We start from the raw sequence: 20,192 nt of genomic DNA, 5'->3' as shown, positions 1-20,192 counted from the left end.
CACATAATGTCTCTAAACAAGGCCGCAAGGCCTAGGAGGTACCACGATCGTGATCCTAGACATTTAAAATTATGGGGCATTGAAAAAGTCAATTCACATTGGAGGGGGGGCAACTACATCAGACTATTGAGCCAACGTGAATCCATGTGGATCCATGAGACTCAGGTTCTGTTCCCTAAGGGGGTTGAATGTAGAATTCGACTTAAACTGTTTTATATCTAATAAATAGTCGTATAACAGTCCGATTAAAGTGGGGATTTATCTGCAATATGTTTTGTTAACAATTATCTTTTATATTTTCATATGTTGAATTTTTTATGCTGGTTGCTTTTTCATATATACAGAGGTGGCAGCGGGAGACTTCGTTCCTGTCATTATGAATTTTTTTAGTACAAATATATGATAGAATGACGTTTATTTTATTTTAAGTATATCATTCTATTTTATTTAATTAACTTTTTTACCTTTTTTAGGTATTTTTAATAAATTCTTAAATGTGGCCTTTTGTGTCCATGTGTGGCAAGGTGGTGTGTGTCCCCATTAAAGAAAACATAACATTTGGTTTCCAGTTCCACCGCATAGGCTTTTTCTCAGCGTCGGTTCTGTATAGTGGACAAGTCGTTGCTAAGGTCCGGTCACTAAGGAAGCCTTTTTACTTCCGTGTGTTCCTGAGCCTAATCAGACACCGTCCGCCGAGTATTTAACATGCCGGGTGATCGTCAGGCTCCACCCCTCGCTGACGAAGTCCAATAGGACGTAACGCCGCCGTACGGGGGGCGGAGCTTTCTATACAGACGTCACCCGCTGCTTCTCTCTGTAGGTTGGGACTGCTTGTGCACCGCAGCCCGACAGTTTTATACGATTTCATACGATTTTATATGTCCCAGTGCCTGTGAGCGCCTGCACACATTAGTGTTTTGTTTTTTTTCAATCTGAAATAAACAGATTACTCTTAGATAGTATCCCTTTTCTGTGCTTTCATTTCTGATACCTTGGAGATACTCGGGGGGACACCAGGATCCGGATGCCTGTATTCCTTGGGGCTCCTTCTGCTGGAAGTTTGGCTTTGTTTGTGGATACCAGGAATCTCTGCCGGCTGTGTTCCGTTCCAGTGACAACATCCAGGAGGTCATCATTCCTGAGGGGATATATGCGAGTTTGACCCCTGCCTTGCAGAGGTCCACATCTTCTGGTAAGCGCATATTGATTTACTGCACACAAGATCCCATCTCCTCTGGCCATTGAAAATTTTTAAGTGGATCTGCCTATATTGAGCATTGGGGACTTTATTCATCTATTTATGTATTTATTGCGCTGCACTGCGATACTTTGGTCATGAACAATCGTATTTCCATCAATTACATTATGAGAATGTGTGGTGGAAACAAAGATGCGATTGATAACGTACAATCATATCCTAAAGTGGAACTCCAGCTTACACCTAACTAGCCTTAGGCTGCATCCACACCTGAGCGTTTCAAAGCACGTTTTTACAGCGATTTTGCCTCATGTTTGCCGTAATTTTGTTCAGGTCACCAATGTAAAAGGCAGAAAACCGCCTGTAATCTGCCCCAAAGAAGCTCATGTTCTTTTTTTGCTTCAGGTGACATTGAAATGAATGGGATTTTGCTTGTTGGGCATTTTAGGAGTAGAAAACGTTCAGGTGTGAATGCAGCCTTAATGTTGAACTAAACCCATTGATTTAACAGTTTCAAAAAAAGTTACTTTCCTGGCATGCTGGGAATGCTGTCACATTTGCTTTTGCCCTTAAACTGTTAAACCAGGGCTCGACAAACCCCGGGCGCCAGGTCGCATTTGCGACTAGAATTAGCGACCTGGCGCCTGGGGCGGTACAGCTGGGGGTATCCTGTCTCCTGCAGACTCCGACCCCCCGTGCGATCGCGTCGGGCCGCGCCGGCCAGTAATTGAGGCCGCGGCTTTGCGGCCTTCTTCGGTCCTTCTGGAATCTGGCGCCATCTTGTGGTGGCCGTTGGTATTACAACCAGCAATGCTAATGCAGTGCTAATTGAGGCAGCGCTGCGATACCTGCCCTGCCTGTTTTCACTACCCGCCCATCTCCTTCCTAAAGTGGAGAAGAGAAGAAAGTGAGTGTGGGGATAGCTTTTTTTTTTTTTTGTAATAGCTTTTATTTTTATTTATTTATATTTTTAAAGTAAAAACTGTTTATTTTATTTTTTTTTTCTTAATTAAAATTAATTTATTTGTTATCTCCCTGCTTGGCCCCTTTCCCACTGGCTGTCTGATCAGGTTCGCCTGTCCGTTTTTCAGGCGGACCTGATCGGACCCTTAGAGCGCTTTCACACGAGCCGCAGGGGGCGTCGGCGGTAAAGCGGCGATATTTTTAGCGCCGCTTTACCGTCGTTTTAGTGGCGCTATTCGGCCGCTAGCGGGGCAGTCTTTCTGTGTAAATTTAAGATTAGTTATTTTTTTATATTGAAAATAAAGCTTTGTCGGTCGTTTAAAAAAAACCTGGCTCCTAACTTTTTTAGCTGGCTTCTAGATTCCAAGCAAATTTGTCAAGCCCTGTGTTAAACCATCAAATAGTTGGTGTCATAACTGATCACATGTGCAGCGGTTGCAGATCAAACAGAGGCTAATGCCGCGTACACACGAGCGGACTTTACGGCGGACTTTGCCCGGCGGACTGGATTTCGTCGGACAATTCGATGTGTGTGGGCTCCAGCGGACTTTGTTTTCTCAAAAGTTGGACGGACTTAGATTTTAAACTTGTTTAAAATTTATCCGTTGAAATCGAGTCCGGTCGAAAAGTCCGCTCGTCTGTATGCTAGTTCGACGGACAAAAAGGCACGCTAGGGCAGCTATTGGCTACTGGCTATGAACTTCCTTGTTTTAGTCCGGTCGTACGTCATCACGTACGAATTCGACGGACTTTGGTGGATTGTGTGTAGGCAAGTCCGTTCATTCACAAAGTCCGTCGGAAAGTACGTCGAAAAATCCGCCGGGCAAAGTCCGCCGTAAAGTCCGACCGTGTGTACGCGGCATAAGATAGCAGCTTTCTTGGCTGAAAAAGATGGGAGGGGGGGGGGGGTTTAGTTCCGATTTAAAACTGTCAAGACAGCCACTCCATCCAAACACCTATGCCAACTAACCTGTGTAAGAAAGATGTATATACTTACCTATTTTCAGGCTGCTCTGGTCCGGTAATGTGATCCGGATTCTCTGTATCAGTCACTGCAGCTGCAGGGGAGGAAGGGGACACCCAAAAGATTGGACCATTGAAGCCTATGGGAGATGTCACTGCTCCAGCCTTTACCAGCTTTGCCATCAAAGAACTCTCTCCTCTCCCCATGTGCCAGCCATAGCCGGCTGCAGCGATCTCACATGACTGGAGCAGCCTAAAAATAGAGAAGTATATACATCCTTCCTACTCTACATCGTACTCTACATTAACTATCGATTGAAATCCACTTTCGTGCGTATGGCATATTGATGAAATTGGTAATTGAATATAGATGTATTGTTCCTTTTGAAGAAGATTAATCAGAAAAGAAATTGATCATTTATAGAATTGTCTGTAGCCACCACTAGGTTGAAACCAAATGGGTGATTCTGCTGCTGGTGACAAATCGCCAGCAGCAGGATTGCTAAAGGGACTGCTATAGGTCATAGGAAGGAAAAGTGGACAGTTTTAAAGTGGTTGTAAACCCTTACACAATCCACTTTTTACTACAGGTAAGCCTATAAGGCTTAACTGTAACTACCCTGGATATCTCTTAAACCTACACGGTTTAGGAGATATCCCCTATATCAGCATGTGCCAACGTCATCGGCACATGCACACTGAAGCAACGGCTCGTTCGTGCCGTTGTTTCAGCGCGCATGCGTGGGAGTGATGTCATTGTGGCTCCGGCCAATCACAGCGCCGGCCGGACCAGTGTACGGGGGCTTAGTTTTAAAGGTATGTCATAATGAGCTAGTATGCTATGCATACTAGCTTATTATGCCTTTGTTTTGCAGGTTTTTTGTTTTTAGTGGAGTGGGTTTACAACCACTTTTTACTCTGTATGAATAGACGATCCGTCTGTTCTCTCCTAAAAGAACCAGAAACTGTGTGTTTACACACACAGATCCCTTTTCTCGGTGTGCCCCGAGCAATTGCGGGAGCCCGGCGGTGATCGCGACCGCCGGGCACTCGCATCGGCTCCGTGGGCGAGCAGGGGGCGCGCTCACGCACCACCTATTGGCCGTTTATGGTACCGACGTACCATGACAGCGATTTGCGCAGCCGAGCCATGTTGCCGCAGTATAACTGCAGCGGCTGGTCGGCATGCAGTTAAAGAAGCAACTTTTTTTGGCCATACTTCTCCTGTGGATCACAGGACTACACTTCGCTCTGCACTCCTGTTACCCAGATTCAGCTGGCAGGGGGCTAAAGCCCACTGATGATTGAGGTCACAGAGCCAATCCAGGCTCTGCAGAGATCCTGACAATGTTGGGATCCACCAAGATGCCCGACTGGCAGCTGGCTCAGCACGCCACTGAGAGCCTTAGCCAGCCGCTCTCGGCTCCTCCATAATCCATTGCTCCAGTGAGCGTTGGATGGGCAGAGCAGTGACTGACAGTCGCCACTCTGTGCTCAGTGTGGAGGGAGAGAACTGAGTGATGAGTGGTCTAAGAACGCTCAGTTCTCGGTTTAGAGCCAGTGGGGGACAGCTGCAGCATTGGATTTATACTGCACCCCCCTAGGTGAGTATGTGTGTATATTTTGCATTTTATATTATTTTGTAATCCCAAACTTCTCTTTTAAGGCTGGTTAGGTGTAAGCTTGAATTCCACTTTAACTATTGATTGAATGGGTTGACTATAGATGGAATATTCCTACCGAAAAAGATTGTACAGAAAAGACATCAATCATTTATCGGATCATCTATGGCAGCCTGATGTCAGATAGGTGATCCTGCTGCCAGAAACAAACTGTTCTGTCACAATCATGTCACTTGCGGTTACTGTAAAGCATCAGTAATTGGAGATTTAAAGTTGCTGTTTTGACACACCAACGGCAAATGTGTACACTCCAGTACACGATATTATGAGCGGACATTGTTAGATTCCCCGATACTAACCAACACCATAGCCGCCACTGAGGCAGCGACAACTTTTCCCTCCTTAGCCGCTGTTCTGTCAAAACAGCAAACGCTTTGTGTACCAGAGTGTACACATTTGCCAGTGTTATGTCAAAACAGCAACTCGTCTAAATCTCCAATTACTGACGCTTTACAGTAACTGGAAGTGACGTGATTGGAGATCTCTGTGAATTGCCCATTTTGACAGAACACTGGTGTTCTATCAGAAAGCCGCTACCCATCAGAAAATGCAACCTTAGTGATGTTCCGTCACGGCCATCTTGGTACACCTGACCCACACTTGTCAGCAGTAAGCCTACAATCTGAAGTCACCAAGTGGACATCTTTCTACACCCACCGGACTCTTTCATTTCACACTTATTTTTTACCATTGTACCAGTAAACTGGGCTTATATAGTGAAATACAGTATTTAGACACCCATCAGACTGTTTTGATGTTGAATTTTACAAGCAGCGATGTTCTGTCAGATTAGCAAACCTGTGACATCAGCAGGCTTGCTGATGCTTTTAAAATTCAACATCAAAACAGTCACACAGTGATAAAGGAATACTAAAGTGCATGCTATGTATAAAACAGACAGTAATGTCATCACCTGGAACAGCTGCACATAGTGTTCTCTAACACTATATAGCTAATTAATTGTGCGCTTGTTCAAACAAAACACTCAAACACCATATACATAATAAGTGTGTAACAAATCCATACAGATAATGTATTCAAAAATATATATTGCACACAGTTCCATCAGTGAAAAAAAGTAGATGCACATGATAAAAATGAATGAAAAATAAAGTCTTCTTCATAAATTAATAAAAATGACTTGAAGTGTTGATAAAAGTACTAATCCAAAATACAAATTTAATTAATTTTTACTGACACAGTGAGACCACCTCCAACACAAGGTGCAATGCCCGCTCACCTCAGGAAGTGACCCCACTGGGTCTAATCGTGCCTTAGATGGGTGGTGTCACTGAAAATGTATTACATTCAGATTTTGGATTAGCACTTTTATCCACAAGTCATTTTTATTAATTTATGAAGAAGACTATTTATTTTTCCATACATTTTTATCACTGATGGGATTGTGTGCAATATATATTTTTGAATACATTATATGTATGGGATTTGTTACGCACTTATATTGTATATGGTGTTTGAGTGTTTTGTTTGAGCAAGTGCACTATTATTCAATTAATCTCAACACTCCACGGAAACTGCTCTCCTTAAACTCTCAAATGACCTACTAATGGCTAAAGCCAATGGACACTATTCTGTACTACTTCTCCTGGATCTCTCTGCTGCCTTTGACAGTGGACCACCCCCTCCTCCTCAAAAAACTCCACTCCTTTGGTCTCCGTGACTGTACTCTTCGCTGGTTCTCATCCTACCTATCCCACCGCTCCTTCAGTGTCACTTACAACTCTACTTACTCCTCTCCTCTTCCTTTTTCCGTTGGGGTCCCCCAAGGTTCTGTTCTTGGACCTCTCCTTTTCTCAATCTACACCACCTCCTTGGGTCAGTTGATTGCCTCCCACGGCTTTAAATATCATCTCTACGCTGATGACACCCAAATCTATCTCTCCACCCCCCAGCTCTCTCCATCTGTCTCCTCACGCATTACCAACTTACTAGCAGACATATCAGCCTGGATGTCACATCACTTTCTCAAACTCAACCTATCCAAAACTGAGCTCATGATATTTCCTCCCTCAGGTGCCACTTCCCCTGATTTCCCTGTCAAGATCAACGGCTCAACTATCAACCCATCTCCCCACGCCAAGGTCCTAGGTGTAATCCTGGACTCTGAATTAACCTTTCGACCCCACATTCTATCACTATCCAAAGCTTGCCGCCTCAGACTTCGCAACATCTCCAAGATACGCCCCTTCCTAACCAATGACACCACAAAGCTTCTAATCCACTCCCTGGTCATCTCCCGCCTCGACTACTGCAACTCCCTCCTCATTGGTTTACCTCTAAATAGGCTATCCCCACTTCAGTCCATCATGAACGCTGCTGCCAGGCTCATCCACCACACAAACCGTTCAGCGTCTGCCACACCCCTCTGCCAATCCCTCCATTGGCTGCCACTCAGTCACCGAATTAAATTCAAGATACTAACTATAGCTTACAAAGCCATCCACAACCTGGCCCCCAGCTACATCTCTAACTCTCACAAAATACCAACCTAATCGTTCTCTTCGCTCCTCCCAAGACCTCCTGCTCTCAAACTCCCTTGTCACCTCATCCCATGCTCGCCTTCAGGACTTCTCCAGAGCCTCCCCGATCCTCTGGAATGCTCTACCCCAATCCGTCCGACTTTCTCCTACTTTATCCACTTTCAGACGATCCCTGAAAACTCATCTCTTCAGAGAAGCCTATCTGGCCCCCACCTAACAACTGTACATTTATCTTCTCAATCAGCACATCACCCACAGTTATTACCTCTTGTATCTCTTGACCTTCCCTCCTAGATTGTAAGCTCTAAGGAGCAGGGCCCTCTGATTCCTACTGTATCAAATTGTATTGTATTTGTACTGTCTACCCTCAAGTTGTAAAGCGCTACGTAAACTGTTGACGCTATATAAATACTGTATAATAATAATTAATTAAAAGAGTCATACAGACTTCCAAATAGTGTATTTGACTATATAAGCTCAGTTTACTGGTAAAACTAAGGCCTCATGTACACTGCTGCTGGCAGACGTTCAGAAGCAGTTGGCTGCTTTTTTCAACTGCCTCTGAACTCATCCAATGTTATCTTATGTGTACATGTACACAGGTTCATTTAAAGTGGAGTTCCACCCACTTTTACAACTCTTCAGCATCCCTCACTAAACTGTGCACTGTAAACGAATTGGATATTTTTTTCTCAGCACCTACTGTATATCTGCTGTATTAATTTTTCACTTCCTCCTCCCTGGCCGTGGCCCCATCGCATCATTTCCTGTTTGCAATGCCTTCTGGGAAAGGGCAGCAACTTCCTCTGACACTGTCGTTGCTATGGAAACCTGACCTGAAACCTATTACACTGCTTGTGCTGCACTGAGCATGTGCGAGATCTGCAAGGATGAGATCCAGGAAGAAATAGTCTGGCTTTAGATGCCCACGGCCTGCTGTAAGTTTATAAAATAACCAACTATTGCTATAAACTAACAAAACAGACCTTAGTTTACAGACTAACTTTACTAGAATACATTAAGCTTGTGTATTATAGGGGTATTTTTATTTTAAAAGTATAATTTCGGCCGGAACATGTCGTTTTTAGGCAGTTGCGTTTAGAGGCTTTTCTTTGAAGGCAAAAAAATAAGTTCAGACGCCAAGCATGTCTAAACGTAGTAACTCACGTTTCGTTTACAGGCGTTTTTCGTTATAAAAAAAAAAAAAAAAGTGTGTGTGTGTGTGTATATATATATGTATGTGTATATATATATATATATATATATAAATTTTTTTTTTTTTCCAAAGCGCTTCTAAACGCAAACGTGGCATAACATTATTTCACACATGGGTTATCTGTCAAGTTAAATCGTTCAGGAGAGGTTGTAAAAACGTCCCGTGTACATTAAGCCTTAGTGTGAAACGCAAGACTCCGGTGGGTGTAAAAAGATGTCCTCTTGCCACCTTCTGACAGTAGGCTTACTGCAAACGAGTGCGGGGTGTACCAAGATGGCGGCGACAGAACGTCACTTCCGTTACATACTTCTGATGGGTAGCCGCTTTCTGACAGGACTCCGGCAGTGGCAGGATTGCTAAAGAGCCTACCTATGGAATCGCTCCTTCACCCGGTTCAGCAAGATATCGCGTGAATGCTGCTGAATCTCTACGGATAGCAATGGAAGTGACATCTTGCTGCAGCTACAGAGGAAAGGATTCCATAACGATAAACAGCCTTTTGGAGATCCTATGACAATCCTTAGTAGTCACCTAGCTAACATTAGCCTTAGAATCATAGCAGTGTCAGAATCTATACAACCTCACCATGTAGGCAGGCCCTCGTACCATCACTTTTAGGACTATGTAGTGTTTGGAGGATGTACGGCCACCTCGTGCTCTCTAATAACACACACCGGGCACAATCATTACCTGATTTGATTGGCAACTCCCGCAGGGGGGCGTCAGCATCGCTCAGGTCCAGACTGGCGGGGGGATAGCCCACCATGACTCGCTGTGTGGGCCCGGAGATGCCGCTCACCCCCGCTATCAGCTCCTGCAGCTCCCGGACACTGGAAACCTCCGTCAGCCCCTGCAGTAAGTGTGTACCCTGCCGGGTTTTACAACGGAGCCGCATCATAGTGGCTGCTAAGACCAGTGTAAGCGCCGACCAACTAAACAATAACCGGGGTAAGCCGGGTAGGCACGCTGAATCGCAGCAAGTCTCGCGAGAGTTCGTGGCAGCGAGCGATACGCCATGTTGGTACACCTTTTCTTCAGGTTTTTTTTTTTGTTTGTTTGTTTTTTTAACCACTTCAGCCCGGAAAGATTTGCCCCCTTCCTGACCAGGCCTTTTTTTTTTTTTTTTTTTGCAATACGGCACTGCGTCGCTTTAACTGACAATTGCGCGGCCATGCGACGTTGTACCCAAACAAAATTGACGTCCATTTTTCTCCCCACAAATAGAGCTTTCTTTTGGTGGCATTTGATCACCTCTGCGGTTTTTATTATGTGCGCTATAAATAAAAAAAGAGCGACAATTTTGAAAAAAACACTATTTTGTACTTTTTGCTATAATAAATATCCCAAATTTTACAAAAACAAATTTCTTCATCAGTTTACGTCGATCTGTATTCTTCTTCTACATATTTTTGGTTAAAAAAATCACAATAAGCGTATATTGATTGGTTTGCCAATCACGATAATAATCGCTGATCTCTGCCATTACTAGTAAAAAAATAATAAAAATTGCCTAAATCTCTCCCCTATTTTGTAGACGCTATAACTTTTGCGCAAAAAAAAAAAACAAAAAAAAAAAAAAACGCAATAAGCCTATATTGATTGGTTTGCAAAAAAGTTATAGCGTCTACCAAATAGGGGATAGATTTAGGCAATTTTTATTTTTTTTACTAGTAATGGCGGTGATCAGCGATTTTTATTGTGATTGGCAAACCAATCAATATACGCTTATTGCGTTTTTTTTTTTTTTTTTTACCAAAAATATGTAGAAGAATATATATATCGGCCTAAACTGATGAAGAATTGTGTTTTAAAATTTTTTTTTTTAGGGGGGGGGGATATTTATTTTATAGCAAAAACAAAAAAATTTTTTTTTTTTTTTCACAATTGTCGCTCTTCTTTTTTTGTTTATAGCGCAAAAAATAAAAAACGCAGAGGTGATCAAATACCACCAAAAGAAAGCTCCATTTGTGGGGAAAAAAAGGACGTCAATTTTGTTTGGGTACGGCATCGCACAACTGCGCAATTGTCAGTTAACTATACACAGTGTCGTATCGCAAAAAATGGCCTGGTCAGGAAGGGGGAAATCCTCCCGGGGCTGAAGTGGTTAAAGAGGAGCTCCAGGCTCCCGGCAACAAATTAAATTATCTTTATCTTTGGTTCACTCAGGACAAGTCCTTAGCCCCGAGTACTAGAAATAGTCCGGTTTCTGCCTTGGGCTTCCAACTCCTTGATCAGAGCCTTTGTGCAAGGGGTTTCTCACGCTGTCCTACCAGTACACTCAACAACTCTGTGGGACCTCAATCTGGTCTCAATCTTCAATCTCAATCATTCCTTCAGAAGCCACAGTTTGAGGCCAGTTGGGATATTTCTCTACCTCTCCTGTTCTCTTTAGGACATCGTTAGTGCCGGAGTCACAGAAGGATAAAAGTGTTAACCGCTTGCGGACTAGCCGCCGCAGTTATATTGCGCCAGGTTGGCTCCGCTGCGCCAAATCACGTAGCTGTATGTGATCTCGCGAGGTCCGGATAACGGCGTGCCTGCCTGCCGCAAGCTCCATGAGTCCGACTGAGGGTCCCGCAGATTCGATGTCCGCGGGCATACCCGCGATCGTCTCACGGAGAGGAGTAACGGGGAAATACTGATGTAAACTAGCATTTCCCCGTTTTGCCTAGTGACAGGACACAGATCACAGCTCCTTGCAATGGGGAGCAGTGATCAGTGTCATGTCACACATAGCCCCTCCCTCCCACAGTTAGAATCACTCCCTAGGACACACTTAACCCCTGCAGCACCCCCTCCTGGTTAACCCCTTCACTGCCAGTCACATTTACACAGTAATCAGTGCATTTTTAATTGCACTGATTGCTGTATAAATGTGAATGGTCCCAAAATAGCACCAAAAGTGTCCGATCTGTCCGCCATAATGTTGCAGTCACAATTAAAATCGCTGATGGCCGCCATTACTAGTAAAAAAAAAAAAAAAAAAATTAATAAAAATGCCATAAAACTATCCCCTATTTTGTAGACGCTATAACTTTTGCGCAAAACAATCAAAAAAATTTTTAAAACAAGTTCCTTCATCAGTTTAGGTCGATATATATTCTTCTACATATTTTTGGTAAAAAAAATCGCAATAAGCGTATATTGATTGGTTTGCCAATCGAGATAAAAATCGCTGATCACCGCCATTACTAGTAAAAAAAATAATAAAAATTGCCATAAAACTATCCCCTATTTTGTAGACGCTATAACTTTTGCGCAAACCAATCAATAAACGCTTATTGCGATTTTTTTTTTTTTTTTTTTTTTTTTTACCAAAAATATGTAGAAGAAGACATATCAGCCTAAACTGAGGAAAAAAAAAAGTTTTCTTATATATTTTTGGGGGGGATATTTATTATAGCAAAAAGTAAAACATATTGCTTTTTTTTTCAAAATTGTCGCTAGTTTTTTGTTTATAGCGCAAAAAATAAAAACCACAGAGATGATCCAATACCACCAAAAGAAAGCTCTATTTGTGGGGAAAAAAAGGACGTCAATTTTGTTTGGGATCCACGTCGCAGGACCGCGTAATTGTCAGTTGAACGGCGCAGTGCCGAATTGCAAAAAGTGCTCTGGTCAGGAAGGGGGCAAATCCTTCCAGGGCTGAAGTGGTTTACCATGAATTCAAACTGATTCTGAACTATAGCATCCAACATAAAAAATATGAAAAAATGATAAAGCATAAGGGGCATTTTATTAACCATTTCAGCCCCAGAAGGTTTTACTTGGTTTTACCTGGTAATGACCAGGCCATTTTTTGCGATACTGCACTGCGTTGCTTTAACTGACAATTGCGACGCTGTACACAGAAAAAATTGATGTCCGTTTTTTCCCACAAAAAAAAGCTTTCTTTTGGTGGTATTTGATTACCTCTGCGGTTTTTATTTTTTTGCGCTATAAACAAAAAAAGAGCGACACTTTTGAAAGAAAACAATATTTTTTACTTTCTGCTTTTTTTACTAGTAATGGAAACGATCAGTGATTTTTAGCAGGACTGCAACATTGCGGCGGAAAAATCAGACACTAAGGGGGTTTTTTACGAAAGGCAAATCCACTTTGCACTACAAGTGCACTTGGAAGTAAAGTCGCTGTAGATCCGAGGGGGACATGAAAGGAAAATAAAAAACAGCTTTTTAGCTTCAACATGATTGGATGATAAAATCAGCAGAGCTTCCCCTCATTTCAGATCTACCCCTTAGATTTAGAACGACTGCATTTGCCTTTTATAAATAACCCCCTAAGTGACACTTTTTGGGGAACCAGTGACATTATTACAGTGATCAGTGCTAAAAATATGCACTGTTACTGTACTAATGAAACTGGCAGCGAAGGGGTTAAGTGTGTCCCTAGGAGGTGCTTGCTAACTGTGTGGGGGATGGACTGACTGGGTGAACACAGAGATCCTCTGTTCCTGCTTAGCAGGAACAGAAGATCTCTGTGTCCTCCCCTGTCAGAACAGCAATCTGCCTTGTTTACATACAGTGCATATGGAAAGTATTCACAGCGCTTCACTTTTTCCACATTTTGTTTCAATTAAATTTAATAAAAAAAAAAAATCACATGTACATAAGTACACACCTGTCTATATAAGGTCCCACAGTTAACTGCATGTCGGAGCACAAACCAAGCCATGAAGTCCAAGGAATTGTCTGTAGACCTCTGAGACAGGATTGTATCGAAGCACAGAAAAATTTCTGCAGCACTGAAGGTCCCAATGAGCACAGTGGCCTCCATCATACGTAAATGGAAGAAGTTTGGAACCACCAGGACTCTTCCTAGAGTGGGCCGTCCGGCCAAACTGAGCGATCGGGGAAGAAGGGCTTTAATCAGAGAGGTGACCAAAAACCCGATGGTCACTCTGACAGAGCCCCAGCGTTTCTCTGTGGGGGGAGGAGGACCTTCCAGAAGAACAACCATCTCTTCAGCACTCCACCAATCAGGCCTGTATGGTAGAGTGGCCAGACGGAAGCCACGTCTCATGACAGCCGGCCTGGAGTTTGCTAAAAGGCACCTGAAAGACTTTAAGACTATGAGAAACCAAATTCTCTGATATGATGAAACAAAGATTGAACTCTTTGGTCTGAATGGCAAGCTGTCTGGAGGAAACCAGGCACCACTCATCACCTGGCCAATACCATCCCTACAGTGAAGCATGGTGGTGACAGCATCATGCTGTGGTGATGTTTTTCAGAGGCAGGGACTGGGAGACTAGTCAGGATCGAGGGAAAGATGAATGCAGCAATGTACAGCGACATCCTTGATGAAAACTTGCTGCGGAGCACTCTGGACCTCAGATTGGGGCAAAGGTTCATCTTCCAACTGGACAAGAACCCTAAGCACACAGCCAAGATAACAAAGGAGTAGCTACGGAACAACTCTGTGTATGTCCTTGAGTGGCCCGATTGAACATCTCTGGAGAGATCTGAAAATAGCTGTGCGCTGACATTCCCCATCCAACCTGATGGAGCTTGAGAGGTCCTGCAAAGAAGAATGGGGGAAACTGCCTAAAAATAGTGTGCCTGGCTTGTAGCATTATACACCAAAGGACTCGAGGCTGTAATTGGTGTCAAAGGTGCTTCAACAAAGTATTGAGCAAAGGCTGTGAATAATTATGTACATCAGATTTTTTTCGTTTTTCTATTTTCAATAAACTTGCAAAGGTCTCAAACAAACTTCTTTCACGTTGTCATCAGGGGGTAATGTTTGTAGAATTTTGAGGAAAATAATGAATTTAATCCATTTTTGAATAAAGCTGTAACATAACAAAATGTGGAAAAAGTGAAGCGCTGTGTATACTTTCCGGATGCACTGTAGGCAGATCACCATTCTGCCTCTCTGGGGAATGATCGCGGGTGGCTGGCAGATATCAGGTCCGCCGGACCCACTGATTGTCTCCCCCTCTGCCCAATGGGCCCACAGTATCTATTATACGAAGTCACGTATAGGTACGTGATTTTGCGCAATAGAGCCACCCTGCCGTAGTATATATGCGGTGGGCGGTCTTTAAGTGATTAAAGGATAGGGTACTTGGCCTAGCCCTCCCGGGTCATCCTAAGTTTATCTATAGATGGGCACCTACTCCCAGGGACATTATTGTCCCCAGAGTTGTTAACCCTCCTGTAGTAAAGGAAGACCGGCTGTTTTCATTTTTATCCGACTTTTATGCTTGTGGACGGTGTTCAGCATGTAAACATTCCAAAATGAGGGTTTTTCCTCCTCTGTTACTAATAAGAACTATTAAATTAAAGGAGAATACCAGCCTGAGCTTGTTTGGCTGGGCTTCTCCTATGGGTCACAGAAGTGCAATTCGTTTTGCACTCCTGTGACCCGTTTTCAGCAGAGAGCGGTCTGAAGTCCACTCTCTGCTGATGTCACAGGAATCAGTCCAGGCACCGCGTCATCACGACAATAAAGTCTGGATCCGCCAGGTGCCTTGGCTGATGCCTATCTCAGCCTCTCAGTGAGCCGCTGAGAGCCTGAGATGGCTGCTCCCCACCCCTCCACAGCTCAGCATTCCAGTGAGCGTGGGAGGGGGGGGAGCAGGAGAGCTGCTGACTGACAGGCAGAAGCTCTCTGCTCTGGGAGCTGAGAACCATGCCATCGGTGGTGTTCGATCGCTCGGTTCTTAGTGCAGAGACACCGGGGGTTCACCCATTGATGGCGCTGTCGGTCTCTTGGATCGCAGTACCAGTGTCCACCAGCGGGTGTCTTCCATCACCCAGGACCTGTAATAAGAGGATTCACCTGCTGGTGGCACTGTTGCATCCTTGGGCTGTAGTACCAGTGTCCACCAACGGGTGTATTCCGGCAGTATGGAGCAGACAGCACCTTCTGCACTCAGGTGGAACGTGAGGGCAATTACTAAATACCCGGCAAGCCCTCACATGCTTGCCTTGGTGTCTCTCTCCCTGCATTCTGACCTTGCTGCCTGTTATTTTGACCTTGAGCCTGCACCTGTCCTGTCCTGTCCCTGGTTATCTTGGATCTCTGCCCTGTATCCCATCCATCCATCCTGTCCCTGTCCTGTTGGTGTCCTGTCCTTACCATCTGCTGATCTCCTGGTGTATGACCTTGGCCTGGCTTCTGTTTACGGTTCCGGTATCTCCCATTTTATTGTATATACTGTTTGTTGTTTGTGGGTCTTGTGGTTGGTTGTGCACTGTTAGGCCTCATGCACATTGACATTTTTACAGCTGCTCTTTTGAGCGTTTTTTGCAGCTTAAAAAGTAGAGTTGCCACCTCATCCCTTTAAACCCGAACACATATTAATTACACAGGTTCTGTGGCTGATTAAGGTGGTAATTAAACTCACTTAGAGCCTTACCTGCATTCAATTAGCCACAGAGCCTGTGTAATTCATATGTGTTCGGGTTTAAAGGGATGAGGTGGCAACTCTATTAAAAAGGCCTGTCTATGTTAGTCTATGGCTTCATGCCCACCTAGGCGTTTTTAAGCTGTAAAAAAATCCAGGACCAGTGGGTTCTGAGAGATGTTTAAATGAAATTACCTATTATTCTCTGCTAGCAGAAGAGAATGGCGAATATTGCTGCCAGATTTTAAAAGATTGGACCAGTGACCAGCTGATGAAAACGATCCGATCAGCTCATTCCCTAGTGGATCAGGGTTACATGTCTTTTGAAGATGTTCAGCCCCTTATACGGTTATGTGCAAAACCAGCCCTGTCCTGTTTTCCCGAAGGAAGCGATGATTTTTCTCTCCCCTTCAATTATGGCCAAGTTGAATACCTGGTATGGTTATTAGAGGATGATCCAGCCTTTTTCATGGAACATTATGCCTCTTGTTCACAGCAGGTATTGTCTGATTGCATCCATTCAGTGCAATCGCTGGTTAGTCAGGCTGTGTGCGAATCAATGTTTTTTCAGCCTGTACTACAGGCATGGTCAGATTCCTTTATTTAGCCAAGCCACAACAGCCCTGCCATTAATCACCTGCCTTCCCAAGAATCTATTCCCCCGTCGCTCATGGCAACCTCAGCTACAGCCCAGTATACACAGCTTTCCACCAAGTATTATTACTCAGTCTCTACTCACTGCACCTATCCTGCTTTCAATCCACCTGCCTCTTATCCTCCACCTGTAACAATCCCACAAAACCCTCCTCCAGCCACTGTTCCTTGGTCTTCCTTTTGCCCAACTACTTTCTTTTCTTACAGCCCTGCACCTACGTACAAAGCTACAGTGGCTAAAACAAAAAAGAAACTAAAGTTCTTTCTGACCCACACAATCCAGCCAGTAAACCAACCTGCCTCCACACCAACCAACCTATTCTAGCCTGTGTTCATGCCAGTTGAACCTGATGACCCACCTAAGTCAGTGCCTGCTGCCCAGTCTGACGTCCCAGTGCCTGCTGCCCAGTCTGACGTCCCAGTGCCTGCTGCCCAGTCTGACGTCCCATTGCCTGCTGCCCAGTCTGACGTCCCAATGTCCATGTTCCACTCTGATGTCCCTGTGTCCATGTTCCAGTCTGACGCTCCAGTGACCACTGTTCAGTACGATGTACCTGTTGTTCAGCCTGTTGTGCCAGTACCTGCTGTTCTGCCTGATGTGCCAGCGCCTGTGTCTGCTGTCCAGTCTGAAGTTCCAGTATCTGCTGCCCGGTCTGATGTCTCGGTGCCCGCCGTCCAGTCCGAAGAGTCTGCCCTCAAGTCCGATGTGCCCGCTTCCAAGTCTGAGGAGCCTCTGTCCGCTGCCCAGCCTGATGTGTTCCTGTCCGCTGCCCAGCCTGATGTGTTCCTGTCCGCTGCCCGGCCTGATGTGTTCCTGTCCGCTGCCCGGCCTGATGTGTTCCTGTCCGCTGCCCGGCCTGATGTGGTCCTGTCCGCTGCCCGGCCTGATGTGGTCCTGTCCGCTGCCCGGCCTGATGTGTTCCTGTCCGCTCCCCGGCCTGATGTGTTCCTGTCCGCTGCCCGGCCTGATGTGTTCCTGTCCGCTGCCCGGCCTGATGTGTTCCTGTCCGCTGCCCTGCCTGATGTGTTCCTGTCCGCTGCCCGGCCTGATGTGTTCCTGTCCGCTGCCCGGCCTGATGTGTTCCTGTCCGCTGCCCGGCCTGATGTGTTCCTGTCCGCTGCCCGGCCTGATGTGTTCCTGTCCGCTGCCCGGCCTGATGTGTTCCTGTCCGCTGCCCGGCCTGATGTGTTCCTGTCCGCTGCCCGGCCTGATGTGTTCCTGTCCGCTGCCCGGCCTGATGTGTTCCTGTTTGCTGCCCAGCCTGATGTGTCAGTGTCTGCTACTCAGCCTGTTGTGCCAATGCCTGTGCCCACTGTCCAGTTTGAGGTCCCAGTACCTGCTGCTCAGCCTGACATCGCAGCGTCCATGTTCCAGTCTGACGCTCCAGTGACTACTGTCCAGTCCGATGTACCTGTTGCTCAGCTTGTTGTGCCAGTACCTGCTGTTTTGCCTGGTGTGCCAGCACCTGCTGTTTTGCCTGGTGTGCCAGCACCTGCTGTTTTGCCTGGTGTGCCAGCACCTGCTGTTTTGCCTGGTGTGCCAGCACCTGCTGTTTTGCCTGGTGTGCCAGCACCTGCTGTTTTGCCTGGTGTGCCAGCACCTGCTGTTTTGCCTGGTGTGCCAGCACCTGCTGTTTTGCCTGGTGTGCCAGCACCTGCTGTTTTGCCTGGTGTGCCAGCACCTGCTGTTTTGCCTGGTGTGCCAGCACCTGCTGTTTTGCCTGGTGTGCCAGCACCTGCTGTTTTGCCTGGTGTGCCAGCACCTGCTGTTTTGCCTGGTGTGCCAGCACCTGCTGTTTTGCCTGGTGTGCCAGCACCTGCTGTTCTGCCTCGTGTGCCAGCACCTATGTCTGCTGTCCAGTCTGAAGTTCCAGTACCTGCTGCCCGGTCTGATGTCTTGGTGCCCGCTTCCCAGTCTGTGCCCGCTTCTCAGTCTGATGTGTCCGCTTTCCAGTCTGATATCCTGGTACCTGCCTGATGTCTCGTTGCCTGCCTTCCAGCCTGATGTCTTGAATTTGGAATCTCAGCCTGAAGTTTCAGTGCCCGTGTCTCAGCCTGCTGAACTGGTGCCCGTGTCTCAGCCTGCTGAACTGGTGCCCGTCACTCGGCCTGCTGAACCGGTGCCCGTCACTCGGCCTGTTGAACCGGTGCCCGTTACCCGGTCTGTTGAACAGGTGCCCGTTACCCAGTCTGCTGGACCGGTGCCCGTCACTCGGCCTGTTAAGCCAGTACCCGTTATTCATGTGATAATAAGCATATAAATCTAAAATGAACACCCTTGCAGATGTGAAAAATTGTGAACATCAAATTATAATCAAATGTCCTGTGTGAAATATGGAACAGCAAATGGAAAAAAGTCTGTATAAAAAGTGTTAGAGGGATATCTCTTCAAGTTGGAAGATGCCGGTGAACATCAGGAGACGTATTGATATTCAAGAAAAAATGAGGGTACAAAAAGAGGGTACCCTTACCGGATCCGTAGGACACACACACTGTCTTGTAGGCCGCGATGGATGATGATAGACACAAGCGGGGGGGCTCCACATGGTGTAGGTCAAACAAATGCGATTTATAAAAAAAAAAAAAAATCCCATTTGTTTGACCTACACCATGTGGAGCCCCCCTTTTTCTTTTTCACGCTGAACCATCCCCCCCGCATCACCCCCCCCCCCCCTTGGAAACTGGGAATTTGAGGGACAGTCGTTCAACTCCTGCTTGTGTCTATCATCATCCATCGGGGCTCGCGGCCTACAAGACATCACTTGGTCTGGATACCACAGGAGATCCTCCCCATCTGACGCACTGCCATAGGGTATGTGCATCCTACGGATCCGGTAAGGGTACAATTTAATTTAGTTGGAGCGTCCGGAGGCCGCTCCTTTGAGGGGGGTACTGTCATGAAAAGGTTCACCCGTTGATGGCGCTGTCGGTCTCTTGGATCGCAGTACCAGTGTCCACCAGCGGGTGTCTTCCATCACCCAGGACCTGCAATAAGAGGATTCACCTGCTGGTGGCACTGTTGCATCCTTGGGCTGTAGTACCAGTGTCCACCAACGGGTGTATTCCGGCAGTATGAAGCAGACAGCACCTTCTGCGCTCAGGTGTAACGTGAGGGCAATTACTGCAGGCTGATAAATACCCGGCAAGCCCTCACATGCTTGCCTTGGTGACTCTCTCCCTGCATTCTGACCTTGCTGCCTGTTATTTTGACCTTGAGCCTGCATATGCCCTGTCCTGACCTAACCTGACCTGATCCTATCCCGAGCCCTTCCTGGTCCTATCCCTTCTGTTCCTGGTTACCTTGGATCCCTCCCCTGTATCCCATCTATCCATCCTCTCCCTGTCCTGTTGATGTCCCGTCCTTACCATCTGCTGATCTCCCGGTGTATGACCTGGGCCTGGCTTCTGTTTACGGTTCCGGTATCTCCCATTTTATTGTATATACTGTTTGTTGTTTGTGGGTCTTGTGATTGGTTGTGCACTATTATATTCACTTATCTGTCACTTATGTAAATAAACACCATTTTTATTCACTTATATACGTTTCTGGTTTCTTCTGTGCACTTTTAAGGACCTCATTACTTGTAGTAACTGTGGGGTGGTATATATAATGGAGTGTGAATGTGGTCTCCAATATATCGGTAGAATCTCTAGGCCCCTG

The 20,192-nt window shown here is 45.8% G+C and overlaps 2 protein-coding genes across 3 annotated transcripts in view; one reads left to right on the top strand and one right to left on the bottom strand.

The window, feature by feature from the left end:
- The window catches only part of YOD1 (YOD1 deubiquitinase), a 34,461-nt gene extending 24,927 nt beyond the window's left edge, over window positions 1–9,534 (bottom strand). For both annotated transcript variants that reach the window (XR_012241698.1, XM_073615782.1), the window contains exon 1: window positions 9,214–9,534. Coding sequence is in view for 1 of the 2 variants with exons in the window: in XM_073615782.1 (XP_073471883.1) it covers window positions 9,214–9,421 (208 nt within the window). In the remaining variant the exon portion in view is untranslated. The remainder of the gene's footprint in view (window positions 1–9,213) is intronic.
- The window catches only part of LOC141128477 (C4b-binding protein alpha chain-like), a 365,002-nt gene that overhangs the window by 39,584 nt on the left and 305,226 nt on the right, over window positions 1–20,192 (top strand). The window lies entirely within an intron of this gene.

The sequence above is a fragment of the Aquarana catesbeiana genome, linkage group LG02 (assembly GCF_042186555.1).
Source record: "Aquarana catesbeiana isolate 2022-GZ linkage group LG02, ASM4218655v1, whole genome shotgun sequence".
Taxonomy (NCBI): domain Eukaryota; kingdom Metazoa; phylum Chordata; class Amphibia; order Anura; family Ranidae; genus Aquarana; species Aquarana catesbeiana.
The sequence above is the reverse complement of the archived record's forward strand: the minus strand, read 5'-3'. Positions and strand labels throughout refer to the sequence as shown.